The sequence below is a fragment of the Sycon ciliatum genome, chromosome 6 (assembly GCF_964019385.1).
Source record: "Sycon ciliatum chromosome 6, ocSycCili1.1, whole genome shotgun sequence".
Lineage (NCBI taxonomy): Eukaryota > Metazoa > Porifera > Calcarea > Leucosolenida > Sycettidae > Sycon > Sycon ciliatum.
Window position 1 is genome coordinate 1,494,613 of NC_088648.1, and position 25,000 is coordinate 1,519,612.

A 25,000-nucleotide genomic window follows, 5' to 3' on the forward strand; every position below is an offset into this window, starting at 1 on the left:
GGAGGCACTTGCATTCAACGAGACTACCTACTGCCGTTTCACCGTGAACAGTTCTGATACGGACTTCAAGGGTTACACACAGCTAGACCTACATGGTGTGGGTAAGTCAGAGACAGACACACACACACACACACACACACACACACACACACACGCACGCACGCATGCATGCCCCCCCCCCCCCCCCACACACACACACAGAGCGGTGATATCTGACCATCAGTCACACCTGTTTAGGACGAACACGACGGGACTGATGGTATTTGTTCGCAACAACGAGAATTCTTCATATCCATAAATATTATGTTATACCCAGTGGCTACACGGCATAGAGGTATGACTACTAGTTCTTCTAAAGTGAAAGGTTGTCTTCTTAACAAGGTGTCACTGTATCAGTACATCTACTGTAATACATGGGGTTTGATTTTACGTGAGGATAGCTGATTGGTAGCAAGCACCTTTTACTGCTGTCCTAGTGGTGGCGGACCAAGCGACGCAGGATGCGAGCCTGTATATATCGCCCCAACTCCAAGGGTGACTGCTCAATGACATGCCAACGGGATTTGGGCTACGAGAGGATGGTTGGGAGTCTTTCTTACTGGCTTTCAGCGTTATAAGAGGACGATGATAAGAGTTGATCACTCCCTTTCATCTTGTCTGCCTAGATAGTATAACTGCAGTGCTATCACGTTGGAATGTCGTCGGACTTGTTTGGTTCTGTCTGTGACTGGTCTAGTTCATACTCTTTGGTTTTGCTCAATGACTTCCCCCGCGAGAGTGGGGCAATGCGATCATGGTGACTGATCATTCCCTTTCATGTTGCTGTAGGTAAAATGCCACGGCTGATTCCCGACATTGGTGGAGAGGGTGCATCTGACGCCGTGCATTTCGGTACAAACCTGCAGACTCTTCACTTTGGTGATGTGAACGTTGACACTGAGTGTATCAAGTACATGCAGTTACGCAATACCACACCGGTAAGACGATACCACACCGGTAAGAAGATGTACTTAGAGAATGTCTTGTGATACAACGTGAGGCTCACCTACTTTCCTTTGCACACAGCACTCTCGGGTGACGAAGAACATAGTGCCGAAGATCGACAGGCTAGAATTTCACCAAGGACAGCATAGCGATATAGGCAAGGTTGCTCTACTGGGCATAGGCTGCTATACATGAAAATAGGATGTTAAAAGAACGGTTCAGGCTACGAGGCTGATCCCGCAGTTCTTCGGCACCTGGCGGTACTGTATAACAATACTCCATTCCCCGTTTTGATATTAGAATAGTTTGTTGCCTGCTGATCGCGCAAGCGCGAAACTCGGAGTTGAAATAACATTTTGTTCCGCCTTGCTTGCGAAGTGAGGTATATGTAGAAAGCTGCAGAGCATCCCAATGTACACCCCCCCCCCCCCCCACACACACACACATCTGCTCTTCTCCCTATCTAATCTCATGGCACAGGTAACAACCGCCTTGGCTTGCACTTTAGCAGACCCTGTGCTTACATGTGTGTGTGCGTGTGTGCGTGTGTGTGCGTGTGTGTGCGTGCGCGTGCGTGCGTGCGCGCGCGCGCGCGCGCGCGTGTGTGTGTGTGTGTGTGTGTGGGTGTGTGTGCACGCGTGCTTGTGTGCTTGTGTACGTCTGCAGGTCTTGACATCGTACCAGCTGGCTTGGTCAGATGGCAAGAGCTGTGATGGCGCTAGTGTGTTCAACGTTCCTACCTCTCTAGTCAGTGGCAGCGTAGAGGCAATGACAAGCATCAGAATACCGGTAAGGCGTTTGACTAGGACACATTGTACACGTATTGCCGTGGCTGAAAGCATGGCTTGAATAAAACTCTGACGTTGAAAGTGACCAATCTGCCAATGGAAGTAGGCTTGTGTGGACAACCCGCGACAGGCATAATCTTACCAACATGATCTTGCTCGAGATCTTGCCTGAGATGTGGCTCGAGATGTTTCTTGAGATGCTGCTTGAGATGCTGCTTGAATACACGCCTGTCCAATGCAAGAGTACTTCAAGAACGAGGCAAGTGTTAGTCTGAGACACTACAGTAGTCCTGGTTTCATGCGATAATCCTGTAGTCAGGGACTGGAAAAGTGAGTGCAAGAATAATATGAGCAGGTGAATGTCCATGGAATTTCAACTTGCCACGACGAGAGTGAACTTGGTGTGTGTGTGTGTGTGTGTGTGTGTGTGTGTGTGTGTGTTTGTGTGGTGTGTGTGTGTGTATGTGTGCGTGTGTGTGTGTGTGTGTGTGTGTGTGTGTATGTGTGTGTGTGTGTATACAGGTGCAATGTCGACCACAGCGTGTGGGTATGACCGGCTGTCACACACTGATCCTGAACACTGTGGGTCATACAGAACAGCAGAGAATACAGTGTACAGTCAATGCTATAGGTAAGGTAGCTAGTGACTAGTCCCCCTGGTTCTCACAGTAACATAGGCATACACACACACACCTGTCCTGTCCTGTCCTGTTGACCCACTGCCGTAAAGGTTATGATTGTGGTAAACACATGCACATGCACACACACACGCACACACACATGCACACGTGCACACACACACACACACACACACACACACACACACACACACACACACACACACACACACACACACACACTACTACTACTACTATCAATCAGCTACCCCTTGGGGTCACGCCGCCCTCCACTCAGAGAACTGAGCGCAAGGTGAGGAGCAGTGGCGCAAACAAAACAGGAAGTACAGCAAAATGAATTAAAGAAAAGGAAATCAAAACAAGCTGCCATATTGATGGAAAGGGACCCACAAACAGAGGAAGGAAATATCACAAACCAGATGAACAGTCTGCTGCAGGTCCACTATAAGTATAACATGCAACGACTGAAAAAGGAACAAAATTAATGTGAACATGATGTTCTGTTCAACAATAACGTCTGTACGCGTACTGCTTCGGCCTTCATGCACCAGGAAAGCACAATCTTGAGCTGGAGGGTGGGCACCGAACGTCCCACAAGGGCTCCACAAGACGTACTTTCACGAAACGACGAGGAGTATGCGCAGCAAGCTAACAGCACTACACCATCGCCGCACGACGACTGGCCACTCAGGTCCAAACAACACGACAAATTCACAATTCCAGCTATCACCGCGCAGGAATAAATTGTTGCGAGTGTGACCTGTATCCTTTATCATCCAGGAATCCACTTGTTTTGCCGAACGCCACTGCATTGTTACAGGCTGGGGATTGATCCGAGGGCTCGCCACGCCACTGCGGAGGATGCGGAAAGGACGCAAGAAGATGGTGACGGCAACAAATTACCCGCCCTGGTCGTCAGCTCACTGAATGTCCTTCCGCGCGAGCGAAACCGGCTGCAAGGCATGAAAAGCCAACTGCCAGTCAATACCCAGGGACGACCCTGACCAGAAGGCCAAGGCCGCCCCGTGGAGGAGGCCAACAAAGAGAAAACCAGGAGCTAACAACTCTGCTTCCTCTCCGCGAAATTTTTACACACACACACACACACACACACACACACACACATGTGAGAGCAGCCAGATGGAACTCATCCTGTTCATCTAGCTCTGAGCGATCACACTCTCCAACATTAGATGCTTGGGTCATGGCCAATTGCTGTTGAAGTGCTATGTGTGGTGTGCGTTGCGAAATCATTTTTGTACTAGGGAGTACTCTTCGGATACATTTGGCAGTGCATGGTGGGGAGGCTACAAAGGCACTGTGTCGAGTCTGAAGGGGCATGGTGGACCTTGCAAATGCGTGGCTTGAGCCATGAACCATTTTATCTCTTTTATTTGAGTTTTTTCCTTATCAATTTGCCATTGTGTCTCTGTCTTTTCCACATCTCTCTCTCTCTCTCTCTCTCTTTCTCTCTCTCTCTCACTCTCTCTCACACACACACATACAATCTCTCTCTCTCTCTCTTTCTCACCTGCAACGTGCCTTGTCATGCCACGCCATGCCACACTTGACCGTTGCCTTCAACAAACCTGACAAGGTCCCAAAGTCCAGCCATCCGTCAGCCACGTTGCCTTCCCCTGCCAGCCTGTTGGGCAGCAGCTGATCAAAACCTTCACATTGCGCAACACATCCTCAGCACCGGGGATTTTTGAGGTCAGCTGTCTTGAGTTTAATATCTGTTTATCATTGTGGCCAGTGATAATGATGAATGTGTGGAATGCTGTAAATGACACAGTATCAATGGGTGACTAATGTACATGGGTGACTAATGTACATGGGTGACTAATGTACATGGGTGACTAATGTACATGGGTGACTAATGTACATGGGTGACTAATGTACATGGGTGACTAATGTACATGGGTGACTAATGTACATGGGTGACTAATGTACATGGGTGACTAATGTACATGGGTGACTAATGTACATGGGTTATTTATGATTACTGAGTGCGGAATACTGTAAAACCGGAAAGTCTAACGAGTCACAAAGTCTAACATTTCAATGACAAATTATTTTAGTTGTTTGAAGAAACGTTATCGCGAAACCGGTTTGAGATGTCTGTGTAAAGATTCGCATACAGATGTGTGGTCAGGTAGCCACCGTTAAAATTTCTGTACGCAATCATGCCAAAATTACAAAAAACGTTAATTTTTTTGGTCGTTAAACTTTCCCGTTGTACAGTATTTGTCAGTAGCGTACTGTATGTTACCGGTTGAAAGGTTGACCGCTGATGCTATCGACATCTATTCAGTACCTATCCTCCTGCTGTCCCTCTGTTCATCACGCCTTGGCCATCCATCAAGCACTCTGTCACTATACGTTCATCCGTTCATGTGTAATGTTTCGGAGCCTGGAGGAGAGCCGTTTTCTTCCGTGTGTATTCCGTGTTCTCGAGCCACGACCAGAGAACAGCACACGGCTGAAACTGCACTGTCGTGACATGTTCCTGAGAAGCTGCTGTAGTGCGGCTGTCAGTTCAGATACTTGATATGGTTTCCATGCACGGTTTCCCAGTGTGAACATTTTTGCGTGCAGCGGTACTCATTAGTGGGTTACGGACTTACCGTATTTCCCGGAATATAGGTCGCACCTTTTTACCCACAACATCAAGAGTAAGAAAGGAGGTGCGACTTATAATTGAGCATGACTTACTACTGAAGTCAATCTGTCAAAAAATATGGCTCAAACGGGTGAAAGTGGGGGTGCGACTTATAATCGAGTGCGACTTATAATCGGGGAAATACGGTATCAAACTGTTATCCGGACACCAATGGCATTCATCAATGTGCTCACTAAATCGAGAAATATAGCCAGTGGCTGGCTCCAGAAAGCAGACATTGCAGCCCTCATCCCTGTGTGATGTGTTTTGTTATGCTATACCCACAGTTCACTCCACCGTGTGCTGAAATATTCCAAGTTATCCCGCAACGAGGTGTGGTTGATGGCCATTCGCAGACTATTGTCCAAGTTGTGTTCCGGCCAAGCAAAGCGTTCTGCTTTAGTCGCCTTCTTACCTGTATGGTACATCATCAGGTACGTTACTGTGTGTGTGTGTGTGTGTGTGTGTGTGTGTGTGTGTGTGTGTGTGTGTGTGTGTGTGTGTGTGTGTGTGTGTGTGTGTCCCATATGGTGCAGTGGTATGTGCAGCGATTTCCAATCAATAGATTGCGGGTTCGATTCCCGACGATTATGGTCACACACGTCTTTCTTCTCTTTCTCAGACTCTTCCTGACTTTCCTTTCATTCTCCTGGGTGGTTACCAACAGCCAGTGCATGCCGGAGTATGTGGTGTGATGTGTGTGCGGGGAAAAAAAATGAAAAGACCAAAAATAGGGATTCACTGGCCAGAAAATGTCACTCCAAATAGCTGTATGGTGTAGACCAGGCTGAATAGTGACGGTCAATTCTTCAGCCTTGCAAGCTGTTGAATGGTGTAATCCCAGCACAAGTTGCTATGGCTTCTGCCGTAGCATTGCTATCATCGCCTCTGGCGATGGGCGTCAAAGGTCAGGTCAAGGTGTGTGTGTGTGTGTGTGTGTGTGTTTGTGTGTGTGTGTGTGTGTGGCTCGCATGGATGACCGTATTCCCCGCCAATTGCTTTTTGGTGCCTTGCCGTCTAAACGACCTCCACATGGCCCCCGGAAGAGGTGGAAAGACCCAATCAAACATGACCTGACGGCGGTGTCCATTGGCATGAATGAGTGGCTTGAAACAGCAGATGATAGGTCTGAGTGGAGAACCAGGTGTCAGGATGGAGTCTACAGTGTGGTATGCTCTCGTGTACAACCTGCCGTGAAACCACTCCTGTGTATGGTCTACACACGCCGTTTCAGCCGTCCTCAAGACATCGCTAGACATAGTTGCACCTCCCGTCGCTCCGCAAAAGCAAAAAACAAACAGTGAAACAGCCGGACTCGTAGGGCCTCATGCCGCGTCCCGGAGACAGCACTCCTTCAAGTCACCCCGTTTGGGGACACATAGCCAATCGTGGCAGTGGGCGAAGGAAGGAAGGAAGGAAGGTGTGTGTGTGTGTTTGTGTGTGTGTGTGTGTGTGTGTGTGTGTGTGTGTGTGTGTGTGTGTGTGTGTGTGTGTGTGTGTTTTACAAAGACCACTTAAATGCCAAGCATGAGATGCAGCTAGGGGAAGCGCGCACAACCTGAATCGTGGCATTGGTGGTGAGGTTAAGGGAGCTCCGCCGACCTAGGGTCTCGACTTCATGGCCACCTAGGAGCACCAAGAGTGGTTGGGGGAGACAGAGCGAGAGAGAGAGAGAGAGAGAGAGAGAGAGAGAGAGAGAGAGAGAGAGAGAGAGAGAGAGAGTGAGAGAGAGAGAGTTAGTGTGAGAGAGAGAGAGAGAGAGAGAGAGAGAGAGAGAGAGAGAGAGAGAGCGGGGATAGAGAGAGTGTGTGTGTGTGTTTGTGTGTGTGTGTGTGTGTGTGTGTGTGTGTGTGTGTGTGTGTGTGTGTCCCATATGGTGCAGTGGTATGTGCAGTCGATTTCCAATCGAGAGGTTGCGGGTTCAATTCCCGACGATTATGGTCGCACACGTCTTTCTTCTCTTTCTCGGACTCTTCCTGACTTTTCTTTCATTCTCCTGGGTGGTTACCAACAGCCAGTGTATGCCGGAGTATGTGGTGTGGGGTGTGTGTAGAAAAAAAAAGAAAAAAAAGAAAAAATGGAAAAAATGAAAAATAGGGATTCACCGGCCAGAAAAAGTCACTTCAAACAGCTGTGTGGTGGATACCAGGCTAAAAATAGTGGCGGTCAATTCATCAGCCTTGCAAGCTGTTGAACGGTGTAATCCCAGCACAAGTTGCTATGTCTAACATAGCTGTTCGCTATCATCGCTTCCGCGATGGGCATGTCTGAGGTCTGAGGTGTGTGTGTGTGTGTGTGTGTGTGTGTGTGTGTGTGTGTGTGTGTGTGTGTGTGTGTGTGTGTGTGTGTGTGTGTGTGTGTGTGTGTGTGTGTGTGTGTGTGTGTGTGTGTGTGTGTGTGTGTGTGTGTGTGTGTGTGTGTGTGTGTGTGTGTGTGTGTGTGTGTGTGTGTGTGTGTGTGTGTGTGTGTGTGTGTGTGTGTGTGTGTGTGTGTGTGTGTGTGTGTGTGTGTGTGTGTGTGTGTGTGTGTGTGTGTGTGTGTGTGTGTGTGTGTGTGTGTGTGTGTGTGTGTGTGTGTGTGTGTGTGTGTGTGTGTGTGTGTGTGTGTGTGTGTGTGTGTGTGTGTGTGTGTGTGTGTGTGTGTGTGTGTGTGTGTGTGTGTGTGTGTGTGTGTGTGTGTGTGTGTGTGTGTGTGTGTGTGTGTGTGTGTGTGTGTGTGTGTGTGTGTGTGTGTGTGTGTGTGTGTGTGTGTGTGTGTGTGTGTGTGTGTGTGTGTGTGTGTGTGTGTGTGTGTGTGTGTGTGTGTGTGTGTGTGTGTGTGTGTGTGTGTGTGTGTGTGTGTGTGTGTGTGTGTGTGTGTGTGTGTGTGTGTGTGTGTGTGTGTGTGTGTGTGTGTGTGTGTGTGTGTGTGTGTGTGTGTGTGTGTGTGTGTGTGTGTGTGTGTGTGTGTGTGTGTGTGTGTGTGTGTGTGTGTGTGTGTGTGTGTGTGTGTGTGTGTGTGTGTGTGTGTGTGTGTGTGTGTGTGTGTGTGTGTGTGTGTGTGTGTGTGTGTGTGTGTGTGTGTGTGTGTGTGTGTGTGTGTGTGTGTGTGTGTGTGTGTGTGTGTGTGTGTGTGTGTGTGTGTGTGTGTGTGTGTGTGTGTGTGTGTGTGTGTGTGTGTGTGTGTGTGTGTGTGTGTGTGTGTGTGTGTGTGTGTGTGTGTGTGTGTGTGTGTGTGTGTGTGTGTGTGTGTGTGTGTGTGTGTGTGTGTGTGTGGTGTGTGTGTGTGTGTGTGTGTGTGTGTGTGTGTGTGTGTGTGTGTGTGTGTGTGTGTGTGTGTGTGTGTGTGTGTGTGTGTGTGTGTGTGTGTGTGTGTGTGTGTGTGTGTGTGTGTGTGTGTGTGTGTGTGTGTGTGTGTGTGTGTGTGTGTGTGTGTGTGTGTGTGTGTGTGTGTGTGTGTGTGTGTGTGTGTGTGTGTGTGTGTGTGTGTGTGTGTGTGTGTGTGTGTGTGTGTGTGTGTGTGTGTGTGTGTGTGTGTGTGTGTGTGTGTGTGTGTGTGTGTGTGTGTGTGTGTGTGTGTGTGTGTGTGTGTGTGTGTGTGTGTGTGTGTGTGTGTGTGTGTGTGTGTGTGTGTGTGTGTGTGTGTGTGTGTGTGTGTGTGTGTGTGTGTGTGTGTGTGTGTGTGTGTGTGTGTGTGTGTGTGTGTGTGTGTGTGTGTGTGTGTGTGTGTGTGTGTGTGTGTGTGTGTGTGTGTGTGTGTGTGTGTGTGTGTGTGTGTGTGTGTGTGTGTGTGTGTGTGTGTGTGTGTGTGTGTGTGTGTGTGTGTGTGTGTGTGTGTGTGTGTGTGTGTGTGTGTGTGTGTGTGTGTGTGTGTGTGTGTGTGTGTGTGTGTGTGTGTGTGTGTGTGTGTGTGTGTGTGTGTGTGTGTGTGTGTGTGTGTGTGTGTGTGTGTGTGTGTGTGTGTGTGTGTGTGTGTGTGTGTGTGTGTGTGTGTGTGTGTGTGTGTGTGTGTGTGTGTGTGTGTGTGTGTGTGTGTGTGTGTGTGTGTGTGTGTGTGTGTGTGTGTGTGTGTGTGTGTGTGTGTGTGTGTGTGTGTGTGTGTGTGTGTGTGTGTGTGTGTGTGTGTGTGTGTGTGTGTGTGTGTGTGTGTGTGTGTGTGTGTGTGTGTGTGTGTGTGTGTGTGTGTGTGTGTGTGTGCGCTGTGTGTGTGTGTGTGTGCGCTGTGTGTGCGCTGTGTGTGCGCTGTGTGTGCGCTGTGTGTGCGCTGTGTGTGCGCTGTGTGTGCGCTGTGTGTGCGCTGTGTGTGCGCTGTGTGTGCGCTGTGTGTGCGCTGTGTGTGCGCTGTGTGTGCGCTGTGTGTGCGCTGTGTGTGCGCTGTGTGTGCGCTGTGTGTGCGCTGTGTGTGCGCTGTGTGTGCGCTGTGTGTGCGCTGTGTGTGCGCTGTGTGTGCGCTGTGTGTGCGCTGTGTGTGCGCTGTGTGTGCGCTGTGTGTGCGCTGTGTGTGCGCTGTGTGTGCGCTGTGTGTGCGCTGTGTGTGCGCTGTGTGTGCGCTGTGTGTGCGCTGTGTGTGCGCTGTGTGTGCGCTGTGTGTGCGCTGTGTGTGCGCTGTGTGTGCGCTGTGTGTGCGCTGTGTGTGCGCTGTGTGTGCGCTGTGTGTGCGCTGTGTGTGCGCTGTGTGTGCGCTGTGTGTGCGCTGTGTGTGCGCTGTGTGTGCGCTGTGTGTGCGCTGTGTGTGCGCTGTGTGTGCGCTGTGTGTGCGCTGTGTGTGCGCTGTGTGTGCGCTGTGTGTGCGCTGTGTGTGCGCTGTGTGTGCGCTGTGTGTGCGCTGTGTGTGCGCTGTGTGTGCGCTGTGTGTGCGCTGTGTGTGCGCTGTGTGTGCGCTGTGTGTGCGCTGTGTGTGCGCTGTGTGTGCGCTGTGTGTGCGCTGTGTGTGCGCTGTGTGTGCGCTGTGTGTGCGCTGTGTGTGCGCTGTGTGTGCGCTGTGTGTGCGCTGTGTGTGCGCTGTGTGTGCGCTGTGTGTGCGCTGTGTGTGCGCTGTGTGTGCGCTGTGTGTGCGCTGTGTGTGCGCTGTGTGTGCGCTGTGTGTGCGCTGTGTGTGCGCTGTGTGTGCGCTGTGTGTGCGCTGTGTGTGCGCTGTGTGTGCGCTGTGTGTGCGCTGTGTGTGCGCTGTGTGTGCGCTGTGTGTGCGCTGTGTGTGCGCTGTGTGTGCGCTGTGTGTGCGCTGTGTGTGCGCTGTGTGTGCGCTGTGTGTGCGCTGTGTGTGCGCTGTGTGTGCGCTGTGTGTGCGCTGTGTGTGCGCTGTGTGTGCGCTGTGTGTGCGCTGTGTGTGCGCTGTGTGTGCGCTGTGTGTGCGCTGTGTGTGCGCTGTGTGTGCGCTGTGTGTGCGCTGTGTGTGCGCTGTGTGTGCGCTGTGTGTGCGCTGTGTGTGCGCTGTGTGTGCGCTGTGTGTGCGCTGTGTGTGCGCTGTGTGTGCGCTGTGTGTGCGCTGTGTGTGCGCTGTGTGTGCGCTGTGTGTGCGCTGTGTGTGCGCTGTGTGTGCGCTGTGTGTGCGCTGTGTGTGCGCTGTGTGTGCGCTGTGTGTGCGCTGTGTGTGCGCTGTGTGTGCGCTGTGTGTGCGCTGTGTGTGCGCTGTGTGTGCGCTGTGTGTGCGCTGTGTGTGCGCTGTGTGTGCGCTGTGTGTGCGCTGTGTGTGCGCTGTGTGTGCGCTGTGTGTGCGCTGTGTGTGCGCTGTGTGTGCGCTGTGTGTGCGCTGTGTGTGCGCTGTGTGTGCGCTGTGTGTGCGCTGTGTGTGCGCTGTGTGTGCGCTGTGTGTGCGCTGTGTGTGCGCTGTGTGTGCGCTGTGTGTGCGCTGTGTGTGCGCTGTGTGTGCGCTGTGTGTGCGCTGTGTGTGCGCTGTGTGTGCGCTGTGTGTGCGCTGTGTGTGCGCTGTGTGTGCGCTGTGTGTGCGCTGTGTGTGCGCTGTGTGTGCGCTGTGTGTGCGCTGTGTGTGCGCTGTGTGTGCGCTGTGTGTGCGCTGTGTGTGCGCTGTGTGTGCGCTGTGTGTGCGCTGTGTGTGCGCTGTGTGTGCGCTGTGTGTGCGCTGTGTGTGCGCTGTGTGTGCGCTGTGTGTGCGCTGTGTGTGCGCTGTGTGTGCGCTGTGTGTGCGCTGTGTGTGCGCTGTGTGTGCGCTGTGTGTGCGCTGTGTGTGCGCTGTGTGTGCGCTGTGTGTGCGCTGTGTGTGCGCTGTGTGTGCGCTGTGTGTGCGCTGTGTGTGCGCTGTGTGTGCGCTGTGTGTGCGCTGTGTGTGCGCTGTGTGTGCGCTGTGTGTGCGCTGTGTGTGCGCTGTGTGTGCGCTGTGTGTGCGCTGTGTGTGCGCTGTGTGTGCGCTGTGTGTGCGCTGTGTGTGCGCTGTGTGTGCGCTGTGTGTGCGCTGTGTGTGCGCTGTGTGTGCGCTGTGTGTGCGCTGTGTGTGCGCTGTGTGTGCGCTGTGTGTGCGCTGTGTGTGCGCTGTGTGTGCGCTGTGTGTGCGCTGTGTGTGCGCTGTGTGTGCGCTGTGTGTGCGCTGTGTGTGCGCTGTGTGTGCGCTGTGTGTGCGCTGTGTGTGCGCTGTGTGTGCGCTGTGTGTGCGCTGTGTGTGCGCTGTGTGTGCGCTGTGTGTGCGCTGTGTGTGCGCTGTGTGTGCGCTGTGTGTGCGCTGTGTGTGCGCTGTGTGTGCGCTGTGTGTGCGCTGTGTGTGCGCTGTGTGTGCGCTGTGTGTGCGCTGTGTGTGCGCTGTGTGTGCGCTGTGTGTGCGCTGTGTGTGCGCTGTGTGTGCGCTGTGTGTGCGCTGTGTGTGCGCTGTGTGTGCGCTGTGTGTGCGCTGTGTGTGCGCTGTGTGTGCGCTGTGTGTGCGCTGTGTGTGCGCTGTGTGTGCGCTGTGTGTGCGCTGTGTGTGCGCTGTGTGTGCGCTGTGTGTGCGCTGTGTGTGCGCTGTGTGTGCGCTGTGTGTGCGCTGTGTGTGCGCTGTGTGTGCGCTGTGTGTGCGCTGTGTGTGCGCTGTGTGTGCGCTGTGTGTGCGCTGTGTGTGCGCTGTGTGTGCGCTGTGTGTGCGCTGTGTGTGCGCTGTGTGTGCGCTGTGTGTGCGCTGTGTGTGCGCTGTGTGTGCGCTGTGTGTGCGCTGTGTGTGCGCTGTGTGTGCGCTGTGTGTGCGCTGTGTGTGCGCTGTGTGTGCGCTGTGTGTGCGCTGTGTGTGCGCTGTGTGTGCGCTGTGTGTGCGCTGTGTGTGTGTGTGTGTGTGTGTGTGTGTGTGTGTGTGTGTGTGTGTGTGTGTGTGTGTGTGTGTGTGTGCGCTGTGTGTGCGCTGTGTGTGTGTGGGGGGGGGGGGGGGGGGGGGTGCGTGTGCGCGCATGCATGTGTGTGTGTGTGCCTTTACATGGCATAATGTGGTAGTCCTCACACGGCTAGGACCTCGCATTCTTTTATAATGTGCTATGGTGTTTGTGTGTTTCCCCACAGGAACCAATCTTCATCAACCTGATTGGGACAGGGTATACAGAACAAGTCAGACCTGGTAAGCGTGGCTGGTTTGGCCAGTTTCAGAGTTGCGTTTGTTCGTGCATTCATCTTAAAACTCTTTTCCAGGTTGGGTTTCAAATCAGGCAAAGCTCATAGAACAATGGTTCATTACTAGTGTGTACAGTAAAACCTGCTAAAGCAACCACTCTGATACAGTGCGTACACAGTGCATACGTAGTACATACACAGTGCAGTCTCTTTGTGCGTAGAGCCAGTATGTTGTGAGATGAGTCACGCCTGAGGGAAATGTGAGTCTGTTCTCCCGCCTCTGGGGGTAGTGCCTACCCGTGATCATCTAAACTGATCAGTACAGTGCTAGCCCTACCACTACCACATGCACGCTGTGTGTATTGTGTTAGTGTGTGGATTTCTCACCCTGGAGTCAGATAGCACTGAGTTCTGCACAGCCCTTGCACTGGAAAAGCTGGACTGTGCTCTGAAGCACAGCGCTACTATATTCATGGGGCTAGTTTCATCAACCTAAACTGTACCCTAGACTGTACATTTCACAAGCATGCACTGCACAGCACTCTGGTGACAATGCACACTGCTAGGCAAGATATTCGGTCACTGATGCTGTGCAGTGTGAGGAGTGGAAAGTGCATCACCCCACGTTGAGTTAAGTGTGTTGTCTCAATCATCATGTCTGGTTTAGTTGAACATTGCTAGCATGAGAGAACAATGGAATTCTCCACTCTGACCTAACCAACTCTGACTTCTCTCCTCAATAGCGAATTGTTTTGTGCCTGCTCTTCATTCGCGTTCGTTCCCTTGTGTTTCTTCGGGTTTGCAAGTAGCGCTGATCAGACACTATGGGAGTTGGGCCGAGCACCAAGGAAAGAGCGGAGTGTATCGTACTGCGGGCTCAAGGACTGGCACCGTTTCGCTGCCTCCCGTTTCCGCAGCGATACCGGCGCTTAGAGCAGCGACCAGAGTCGCCACCGACACGCGGGCATGGAGTCCGTCCGGTAGACCTGCACAGTGCAGCATATCCGGACAATGGGGACAATGGCAATGGTGCCAGTCGACGAGCGGCCCTGCTCAGCATGCCTAACACACACAATGACGAGCACGCACGCAAGCTGGCCCAGGGTAGAGAACGTCAGCTGACACTACAGGAGCAAGAGGCCTATGCGGCATCGCTGCGTTCGGCAGACGGGCGTAGGGTGGCGATTGTGCGTTTGCCCCACCAGCAGCAGCAGCAGCAGCAGCAGCGGCGACACCGGCAGCTTAGCACTACAGAGTCGATGCAGCGCTCGTTTGTGGCCGAGTATGCTGACTGTGAAGAGCTTGGTGGTGTTTCTAGCAAAGATACCCGTGTTGGTGAAGGAGCTACTACTAGTGCTGCTGAGCCTGATACTGCTGACAATATTGCTACTGATATTACTGGTTATAGTGCTGGTTATAGTGCTGCTGAAAGTGACGCTGCTGTTGGTGGTGTTTTTACTAGGAGCCCTCATTCTGGTAATGCTGGTAACAACATCGCTGGTGCTGCTTGTGTTGGAACTGGTGATGTTGGTGCTGCTGATGGTGATACTGTTCACCAGCATCGGACTCCTATACTGCTTGCGTCTGCACTGCGCCAGTCCCGTCCGGAATCAGAAACTCGTGCCGTTACGCAATCGCACGCGGGCGTCATCACCAGTGCTTCAAGTCATCAGACATCATCAGACAGGCACCGCAGTGCTTCGAGCACTCCCAGCATGTTCCCATCCCGCACTGGCCACACGGAAGACTACCGCCGTGTTACAGACTCTACCGGTCGCGCCAGCACGCACTCGGGCACACCCGTACGAAAGACCCAGAGCCTGGGGGTGCCATCATCACACCCAGACAGCCATGAGAAGCCCACACCCGATCAAGATGGTTCCGTAGCATCAGCTCTCAGAGTATCACCAATGCGTAGCAAGAGAAGTGATACTGGTCCGTCCATGATCGATCACCGTGCATCAAACAGCGTTGACACGCGTCAGCAGTCAACACCACGGCACACTCGTGTCACACCGCCGCCATTATCAGCACAGTCAAGGGCTGCCAGTGTTGTCATTCCCGGTGTCAACGTTGCCACGACTACATCACCACGACAACGTGGAAGCGTGGATTCGGGCAACCCTGCAACGGTGGCAGCTCGGCCTCACTTGCGAGCAATGAGCATGCCTGCTATTGGCCACACTCCACAAGCCACTCGTGAGGATCACCGCTCTGATAAGTCTGTCGCTGAGCTGCCTAGTCTGCCTGAGACCCAACACTCTACGTCACCACATCTGCATTGCTCCACACCGCCTCACAGTCATTATACCACTTCAGCTCAATGTCCGGAATCCACTCCGCCACTCTCACGTCCTAGCAGCAGTACCAACAGCTGTGTCCTGTGCATCACGTTCCCACCTGCTAATCACCATCACTCATCCTGGTGCAGAGCAAGCTGCAGTGCAAACAGACGACCCACACACCAGAGTCGGCGGCGGCAGGATAGCGAGCCATCTTGCAGTCGACCACTCGTCGGCGGCGAAGAGCGAGAAGGGAATGACGTCTTGAAGTGGTGGACAGCTGATCTTGATGAAGAGCACGCGGATATAAGCAAATCGGCCTTCTCTTCAGGCTTGCCGAGCCAACAAGACTCTCGCCATACCACCTTGTTTCGATCCCCGAAAGTGGATGGAGCTCAGGGCATACATTCCCATTCATACGGTCCGCCGCGTGATGATGAGCCTGACGATGACCATTCGTTACGACAACTACTGCGTGATGTGAACAAACAGTGGTGCACCCAACGGTATTGTGCAAACACCCCCACCCACAGCGGTAGTACCTGCATGCCTACACGCCCTACGTATGATTTCGAAGCGGCGTGCAGCGGGTTTTGCAAGCGGCGTGCAGCGGGTTTTGCCTGGTGATGGCCACAACAATGTATTGCGAGCAGGCAGCCTATATTGCTCGCAGCGGTGTCTGTGCAGCGTGGACGTGTGTGTTCGGCCGGCCGAACGGTTTAGATGCGGCGAGCCTGGTCCTCGCCTGTCAGTGTGTACCGTCCGTTCCCGTGGAGACGGGCTTGCCTAGGCCATGTCTTGCGTTGCAGTCACCCGTACAGACCTGGCTTTCAGACGGCGTTAATGGTGCAGTGGAGTGTAATCCAGCAGTGGCAAAGACATGCCTAGTTGTGGATGGTAGTGATCGCAACACTCTGCAGACTGTCCTGTGGGCACTGTCGACCCTGGACACATCCTGTAGTGTTGCTCGCAGTCGCGATCTGCTCATCTGCGGTCTGCCCTGCGTTGAGGCAGCAAGCTTGATGGTGCAGGCATCCAAGCTACGCTCCTTGACCATCTTTGCCGGTCTCTACGGTGACCCCGCTGCTTACCGAGGGCCACAGAGAGAACCTAGTCTTATACATCATGAGCCAAGCCCCTCACAACAACTCTATGATCAGCTGCTCTACGAATTCCAACAGAGGCGACAGCACCAGCAGCAGCAACAGAACGCGGCACGCCATGAGAGTCTGTTTGAGTTTGCGCTGTACACTCAGGGTTCGCTGAACGAAGCCGAAGTGCAGTACACCAACTACATGCTCGCCATCTTTGACAACTTGGAGTCTCTAAGCCCTTGGGCACATGTCGGACACCTACGATGGGTGTTTCGTCGTGAGGCCGTGTCGGAGTACGAGCTGATGGCCGATAACTTCTGCATCAATCGGCGACCGACGGAGCTATCGGTGCGGTTTGTCACCGAGTCCATCGGCCGTTCTTGCGGCAAAGTCGGCCTTGTGATTTCCCTGACTGACACGCTTGATTTCGCAATGCCTTCTTGCATACAGACGCTATTCTGGGCATTGGTGACAAGCCAAGCTGTTCGTAGTCTTCATGTAGATGCTCTGGCAAGCAAGACTGGTACATCTACAATAGTCAGGTATCTATCCGAATTGATAGCCTACAGCCAGACGCTGGAAACACTGGACATTGATGACCTGTTCAGCAGGCATGACATTCTGCCTCCTCTGCTTAACGCCATCGCGGCCTCGTCAAGCCTTGTCTATGTAGCGGTACCGGCTATCCTACCCGAAGAGGTTAGACTAGTGAAGAGAGCATTGCACTACAGCAGGGCGATCGAGACAATGACAGTCCTGATGCACGGCGTACATCCGGACACCATCGATCTCACTCTCATGAGAGAAGTGTGCCTGGTGGCGGGCGATGGGCGCAAAGCAGTCGACCTAGACTGCCAACCCGTCGGCCCTGGCGACGTCTCATGGGCCCGCCTCCCTGCCCCGTAGCCTGCCCGTAGCCTCCCCCCCCCCTTCCCTGGACTTGCTATGTGCATGCTCTTGCTGCCCTTTCTCTACCATTTTCTCTCATGCACTCATTCCTAGAACTTTGTTTTACTTGCTACTGTCACAGACCAGCAACGTTGTGTGACGAAGACTTTGACAAAAGACAACAGTCACTTGAGTGAATACGGGAATTGTTTTACATGGAATGATTTTACTACATACTTGTATTAAATTACAAAACTGGATTAGCTTTCTAATCACACATTCAGTCATGATACACTGAGAATATTACGGCTTTCTCCTTGACTGTCTCTTGTGCTTTCGGTTAGAAGCAACGAGCAACAGTCGTGAGACTTGCTTGGCTTGCACAGATCATTTAGTTTGTCGGGGCACCTGTCCCAGAAATGGGGTGGCTCAGGTCCCAGAAATGGGGTGCCCCGGGTCCTAGAAATGGGGTGGCCCGGGTCCCAGAAATGGGGTGGACTAGGTCCCAGAATTGGGGGTTGAGCTGGACCAGAGTTGCCAAACTAAATGCATGGAAGCCATCATCTGGGAGAGGTTACCCACCGCTGAAGCAGAGCAGGCCCTCACTAGCTCGGTTATAAAATATACAAAAGCATGCCTGGGCATGAGTGTCTTACAGGGGAGACAGCACATCATCATCATCATCATCATAATTATCATCTACCTGAGCTTGGAGAGACACAATTGGGTCGATCCCTAACCCCTCACTCACTCTTTTAAAACGTAATTGTAACACGCGTATTCTCGGGAAAGGTCCAAAGAAAAATTGACTGCCACCACCAGGGCTTGAACCAGGGACCTTCACTTGAGGCCAGCCATGCTTTTGATCATAGCCTAGGAGCTGTGGCATCATTTTATGATCCACAGCAAGAAGGCAGCAATGCCTGTACCTATGGTGAAGTGAAATAAAGGTCACATAACATAAAAAGTAAAAAGGACCAAGGAACTACAAGTTACACTATAATGTCCACTAACACCACCAGTTACTAAACAAGCAGCTTATGCGATAACATTGGACGACACTGACCGACGGTACTGACGTTCTACAACTAACTGGCTAACAGCTCTCGATCCGAGTTCATTCTTGAACATAACACACCATAACATAACCACAGATATTGAAGTGTGTTCGGATAAGAAGAACCTCAACTGCTAGCACACATATTCACGTTTTCAGAGAAAGCGACGGAATGAGATCGACATGCACTGCAATACATGGGACAGGGCTTCAAGGCTAATTGCCACATGGGAGACGACCATGTTATTGCCACATGGGAAAGGGCCCTAGAATTGTAGATCACCACAAGAGAGAGGACCATAGTATTCCCATTCGAGAAAGGGCCATACTTGCCTAATGAGAAAGGGTAATCTACATTGCAACGCATGTGACGGGACTACACAAGTAGTCTAGTGATGTGTCTGTGCAGAATGCACTTCAATGTTGTGCCATGTGTGGTTCAATGTTGTGCCATGTGTGGTTCAATGTTGTGCCATGTGTGGTTCAATGTTGTGCCATGTGTGGTTCAATGTTGTGCCATGTGTGGTTCAATGTTGTGACATGTGTGGTTGCGATGTACACGTACCAGGCAAGGGGCAAGGGAAATTGTGGCCGCATTTTTTATTCTTGGGATTTAAGAGAAGATTTTTCCACCACCATGAAGATCTTTCCTGCCCAAGTTTGCAGGCTGTATCATTCTTCGAAAAGAAGCACTATGTACGCACTGCACCGTACACGAATACATTCCGCGCCTCATACACACGCACACACGCACGCACACACGAGCGTTGGTAAGAAAACTTGGTTTTTGGAACCGTTTGCTGGGTGAGATCTCTTGAAGAAGGTCGGCTTCCTAAAGACGCGGACATGGTTAAATAGGGCGTGGACTGTGGTCAATTAACACTTGTGTAGCTTAGTTCCTTAGTTCCTGTGTATAAACTGTGATAGCTAACTGTACATCTAAAACCAGAGAATGCGAAAGTATGTACTTGATACCAGAGAATGTGAAAGTATGTACTTGATACCAGAGAATGTGAAAGTATGTACTTGATACCAGAGAATGCGAAAGTATGTACTTGATACCAGAGAATGCGAGAGTGGGTACATTCAAAATCAGGGAATGCGAGAGTGGGTACGTTTTAAAAGCGACTTTAGCGTTGCAGCGTGCTGCAGTCACTTGATGCAGTCAATATAGAAGTTCCAGTGAATCACATAGGGGTTGAGATCACTTAGGGGTTGAGATCACTCAGGGGTTGAGATCACATAGGGGTTGAGATCACATAGGGGTTGAGATCACATAGGGGTTGAGATCACATAGGGGTTGAGATCACATAGGGGTTGAGGCTACTCACTACTACTCTGTCATCAGGCTCTCCGCCCAGCAAACCCGGAGAGGAGAACACGATATCCGAGGACACACCCCGTATCCGAGGAGACCATTGTATCCGAGGAGACCATTGTATCCGAGGAGAACATTTTATCCGAGGAGAACATTGTATCCGAGGAGAACATTGTATCCGAGGAGACCATTGTATCCGAGGAGACCATTGTATCCGAGGAGACCATTGTATCCGAGGAGGAGACCATTGTATCCGAGGAGACCATTGTATCCGAGGAGGAGACCATTGTATCCGAGGAGGAGACCATTGTATCCGAGGAGGAGACCATTGTATCCGAGGAGGAGACCATTGTATCCGAGGAGACCATTGTATCCGAGGAGACCATTGTATCCGAGGAGACCATTGTATCCGAGGAGACCATTGTATCCGAGGAGACCATTGTATCCGAGGAGACCATTGTATCCGAGGAGACCATTGTATTCGAGGAGACCTCTGTATCCGAGATCACCGGGTCCGAGGAGACCGCCGAATCCGAGACCGCCGAATCCGAGACCGCCGTGTCCGAGGAGACCGCCGTGTCCGAGGAGACCGCCGTGTCCGAGGAGACCGCCGTGTCCGAGGAGACCGCCGTGTCCGAGGAGACCGCCGTGTCCGAGGAGACCGCCGTGTCCGAGGAGACCGCCGTGTCCGAGGAGACCGCCGTGTCCGAGGAGACCGCCGTGTCCGAGGAGACCGCCGTGTCCGAGGAGACCGCCGTGTCCGAGGAGACCGCCATATCCGAGGAGACCGCCATATCCGAGACCACCGTGTCCGAGACCACTGTATCCGAGGAGACCACCGTATCCGTGTCCAAGGAGACCGCCATATCCGAGACCACTGTATCCGAGGAGACCACTGTATCCGAGGAGACCACCGTATCCTTGTCCAAGGAGACCGCCATATCCGAGACCACCGTGTCCGAGACCACCGTATCCGAGGAGACCACCGTATCCTTGTACTCTGCGTCGATCACTGGTGGTTGTCGGTCGATACGCCATGACGGTTTCTGATCAACGTCCCAAACAGATAACTCTCCGTCCTTTGGGGGTGGACCCCATGTGCTCTCATAGCTAGCGTACCACGAGGGCATTTTGAGCGGCTGAAACTTCCCCACGGTAGTGATAGTGGGGTTGGAACTTCGCTCTTGTTGCGATGTGGTGCCCTGTGTGCTTTGTGGCAAGGTGGACTGTTGCACATTCTCTGCATGGTTCTCCGCTGTCGTGGGCGCTTTTGCTGGCTCACCGACTTCGCTCCTGCTTCTGTTTGGCATGCTCTCTGGTTGCTGGTACAGCGGAGTGAAATTCTCCTGTGCGTCTTGTGGTACGTGGTGGCAAGTCTCCTGTGCTGTTTGAGCAGGAGGAGATGTGGACAATAACACGGACTGGACATATTCCTCAGTCACCGTTCTCCATGGCTTTGCCATTGGCGCTAGAGAGATGTTGATGTCGGCGAAGTCCTCACCGAGGGCAACGTCCACCCTCGGCAGTGTGGTCGCAGCAGCGTCTTTGAGTTTGTCATGACTGCCCGTAGCATCGTTCCATTCTGTGCATGCTCGGGCGCGTTCTAATAGAGGTTGGTGAGTGTAGTCTTGGACTGCTTCACTGCTGGTCTTGCTCAGCGGTGATGGCTCTGGTAGTGATGTTGCCGGGGACTTGAGCTTGTCAGTGCAGCCACCTGTCAGGCGGTGTTCTATTTCGGTCACCGTGTGTACCTGTGGCTGCTGATGAGTGCCTGCTGGTCCTTGCTGGGCTGCTGCTGCTGCTGCTGCCTTGGTGTGCTGGGTCTGTGGCCGGGCTGCTGCCTTTGTGTGCTGCTGATAAGTGCCTGCTGGTCCTTGCTGGGCTGCTGCTGCTGCTGCCTTGGTGTGCTGGGTCTGTGGCCGGGCTGCTGCCTTTGTGTGCTGCTGGGTTTGCGGACCGGAGTTCCAGATGGAAGACGGCGATGCACACTGCTGCTGCTGGTACTGCCGCTGCTGCTGCTGTTGCTGTTGGCGGTACTGCTGCTGCTCTCGTTGGAACTGCTGGTACTGCTGGTACTGCAAGTACTGCATCTGCATCTGCTGTTGCGGGAGAAGACCATTCTGCAGTCTAGGATCGTATACCGGTGGCTGTCCGTTGTCGCCAGCAAACAGTGACATTTGTGTGTGTGCTGGTGGCCTCAGTGGCGATGCCATTGGGAATGGCATCACGGGTGGTGGTGGTCCGAAAGGCATATATCTGTTCCAGAACTGAGGGCTAGGGTTGCCGTGTTGGTTGTGTGCAGTCCATGGTCGGCAGCCGGACATGGGGCCCAACCAGGGTGTCGGCGGGCCATTGATGTCACCCAACATCCCCTGATTGGGCAACGCCGTTTGGCAGTTGTTGGGATTATTGGCTGCTGTTAGTACTGGTGGAGGTAGTGTGTTCCACGCATCATTATTCTCACTGTACTCATAGCTAGGGTACTGAAAAGCCGGGCTGTCCGGTTTCAGGGCGCTCTTCTTGATCACGCCCACTTTCACGTCTGCTTTCACGTCCATTTTCACATCTCCTTTCACGTCTCCTTTCCCGTCCGCTCTCACATCTCCTGTGCTGGCACTGGTGGAGTTGTCCGCCCCGTCATCCTGCACACGTTGGCCTGCCCCGACATCCTGCACACGTTGGCTGGGCGTCGTCTTGCCAGTCGTGTTGTCAGTGCCATTGCGGTGATTCCCGCCAGATGCGACGTCGCCCCTGCCAGAACAGTACGTCGCCGTGTTCAGCCTTTCACCAGTCACCGTCAAGCTGCTGTACTCTGGCCAGTCAGAAGCGACTATGTCCATCATGCTGACTGGCTGTGAAGCCTTGGTCAAACCGGCTTGTTGGCAACGCTCCATCTGGCTCGTTTCAACGCCACGTTATGTTCGCTGCTATCGCTCGCTGATTAAGCTGGGAAAACTGATCAGTTGCGAAACACGCACAACGCTATACTGCACTCAATAAGAATCAACAACACGTGTCCAAAAGAAACACAAACAACAAAGAAACGACTATGTCATCAACACAACGAAAGTGAATGAAAACATGAAGGAAAGAGGCTTGCGTGGCACCGGCTATATATGTTAAACAGATTCTCACATTGAGGTGTGCGTGAGTCTAAAAGTGTATGGCTGTGGGAGATGGGTGACAATTACTGAGTGCGTCTGAGGGTGCATGTGAGGTGTGTGTGAGGGTGAGGGTGAATGAGTGTGGGGTGTGAGAGTGTGAACGTGTTAGTGTGTGAGTGTGTTAGTTGTGTGTCTATGTATGTATGTGTACGTGTGCTAGTTTGCAGGTAGACTTTGATAGATACAACGGAGAGTTAGACCCTGCGTAGGTGAGGGTCAGACCTTTGCGCTTCAGGCAATCATCAGCCAGGATTAAGATAGAGTAGAGAAAGAGACCTGTAGGGAAGGGGTGTGAGGTTTACTAATGTTGGCGAAAATAACGTTATGTGTGTAGTGTGTTGATGTTGGTGACGACCTTGTGTGTCATGTGTGGTGTAGTGTGTGTAGTGTGTGTAGTGTGTGGTGTGTGTGGTGTGTGTAGTGTGTGGTGTGTGTGGTGTCGTGTGGTGTGTGTGGTGTGTGTGGTGTGTGTGGTGTGTGGTGTGTGTGGTGTGGTATGTTGACCGTCGCCCGGAATCGGTGTGAGGTGTTAATGTTGTTGGAGAGTTGGTACGTAGTGCGCTGGTGTCAGTGGGGAATTGGTGTCAGGTGTGCTTAAGATGGTGGAGAGTTGGTGTGAGGTGGCACATCCACTTTAGAGTTGTGTTTTAGGAGGTGAAGCTGGGTGCAAGCTCCCGTTTGCTGGCACTGCCATTGGCAGGTTTCAGCTAGTGAAGTACAGAGTACTGCTCCTGTGCTACACTACAGCTCCTGTGCTCTTGATGTGCTCATGTCAAGAACTGAGCTGTGAATTGCGCCAAAATGTAGCTGTCACTGAAGTGGACAATTCACACCTTGATATTGGTCCATGTGCTGATGTACATGGGCCTTGTTGTCTATTTTTTTCTTGCTCTGCTGCATTCAGATCCATGAAATTATTGAAATTTCAGTCTACGGAGCTCTCTAACTATGTGCTCCTTTTTCTATTTTTCTCAGTAGCTGTAGTATCTCATAGAACATGCACTCCATGCACGTGTGTGTGTGGGTATTTGTGTGTGTGCCTGTGTCTGTCTGTCTGTCCCGCTCAGCCTCTCTCTGTTTGTTTGTTTGTCTGTCAGTCTGTCGGTCTGCCCCATTTTCATTGTCAGTGTTCGGAGAATTTTAAGCTCTTGCTTGATGTCTGTCTGTCTTTATGCATCGTTCTGTGTGTGTGTGTGTGTGTGTGTGTGTGTGTGTGTGTGTGTGTTTGTGCTTCTCTCTCTCTCCCTTTCTCTCTCTCTCTCTCGCTCTCTCTCTCTCGCTCTCTCTCTCTCTCTCTCTCTCTCTCTCTCTCTCTCTCTTTCTTTCTTTCTCTCTTTCTCTTTCTCTCTCTCACTCTCTCTCTCTCTCTCTCTCTCTCTCTCTCTCTCTCTCTCTCTCTCTTTCATTTGTCCTGCTTTCCTGTCTGTAGTCGAGTTGCTGCCGATTCACTTGGAGCAGATGAGGTCTCGTCTTCTCGACGGCTTAGCAGGTCTAGGTCCAGAGGTGAGTGATCCTTCTTGTCTTGTGAGACCAGTTGCAGTTGCAAACCCATCAGTTCAAATGATCATTTGCCATGAGGGTGTTATTTACATGCTGTCTGTGCACCCAACTGCAGGTTGTGTGGGCGGGGGAGTCGTAGTTAATGTGAGCCGCTCAGCTTTGTGACATCTGATTACATACATTGATGATCAGTTGTACACCCGCCGGAAACAACACCTTAAATGTCTGGTTGTACACCAGTGCAGTACTGTCAGGCGCCGAAGTACAGCCAGGCTAGAATTTCACCAAGCACAGCATACCGATAATATATACACGGTGACTCAACCGTGCATAGACTGTAACGTGAATACATGATACTAAGAACGGTCTTGGCTAGGAGGCTGACCCCCCCCCCCCCCCGTTCTTTGGCGACTGACAATACTGTAGAGGGTTACTATGAAGTATGAATCCATCCTCGGCCAACACTCGAGACTTTCTTGTTCTGTATGTACTACGGTGGTTGCCTCAGACTCTGCACCAGCTGGTTATTGCCAAGAAGCTGAAACCCAGAGTGGAGCAGCGACTGGATATTATCAATAGCGAGGTGAGTTTTGCCACCTGCTTTGCCACCTACCTGGCAGTGATTTCTGGACAACGGCAGCGAGAGAGAGTTGCTAGGGAATACATCAGGCCCGGTGGTACCGGTCCGGTTGGCCAGGCCATGGCCGCACCAACTGTTAGGTGACCAACATGTGTGTGTTACTGCTGATTTACACCCTTAGTCTGCGTGGCAACCACTTTGTGAATCAAGCCGAATTTACTCAGACGATCCGTTCATTGGAAACTGGCAACCTGACTTTTTGTTGTCTCCCACGAATTGAAAGAATTGTCAACTGACAACCGCTCTATTCAGTTGCTATTCACAATATGTGCGTGCGCTGCATTAACAATTCTTTTATTGTGATGTTGAAAAAATGATTGACGTTTCGGGCCAGTCACCCATCGCCAGAACAATTTACTTCGAAGTACAAGGGGCGAACCTGGATTTTTTTATAGCCAAAGCAAGCGGGAGCGTATGTATGTCATGTACAAGTAATGTCCACAACTTTTCTTAATTCTACAACGTGTTGCTGTAGATATCGTGAAT

At 52.1% G+C, this 25,000-nt stretch overlaps 1 protein-coding gene across 1 annotated transcript in view; it reads left to right on the forward strand.

Moving 5' to 3' along the window:
* Positions 1-25,000, forward strand: part of LOC135819130 (cilia- and flagella-associated protein 65-like) — a gene marked incomplete at its 5' end in the record, with an annotated part of 74,759 nt that continues 49,759 nt past the window's right edge. Inside the window, 9 exon segments of the mRNA XM_065332282.1 lie at positions 1-101; positions 829-977; positions 1,651-1,773; positions 2,295-2,403; positions 4,008-4,123; positions 5,360-5,506; positions 12,524-12,578; positions 23,804-23,877; positions 24,383-24,457. Of these exon segments, the coding sequence (XP_065188354.1) occupies positions 1-101; positions 829-977; positions 1,651-1,773; positions 2,295-2,403; positions 4,008-4,123; positions 5,360-5,506; positions 12,524-12,578; positions 23,804-23,877; positions 24,383-24,457 (949 nt within the window).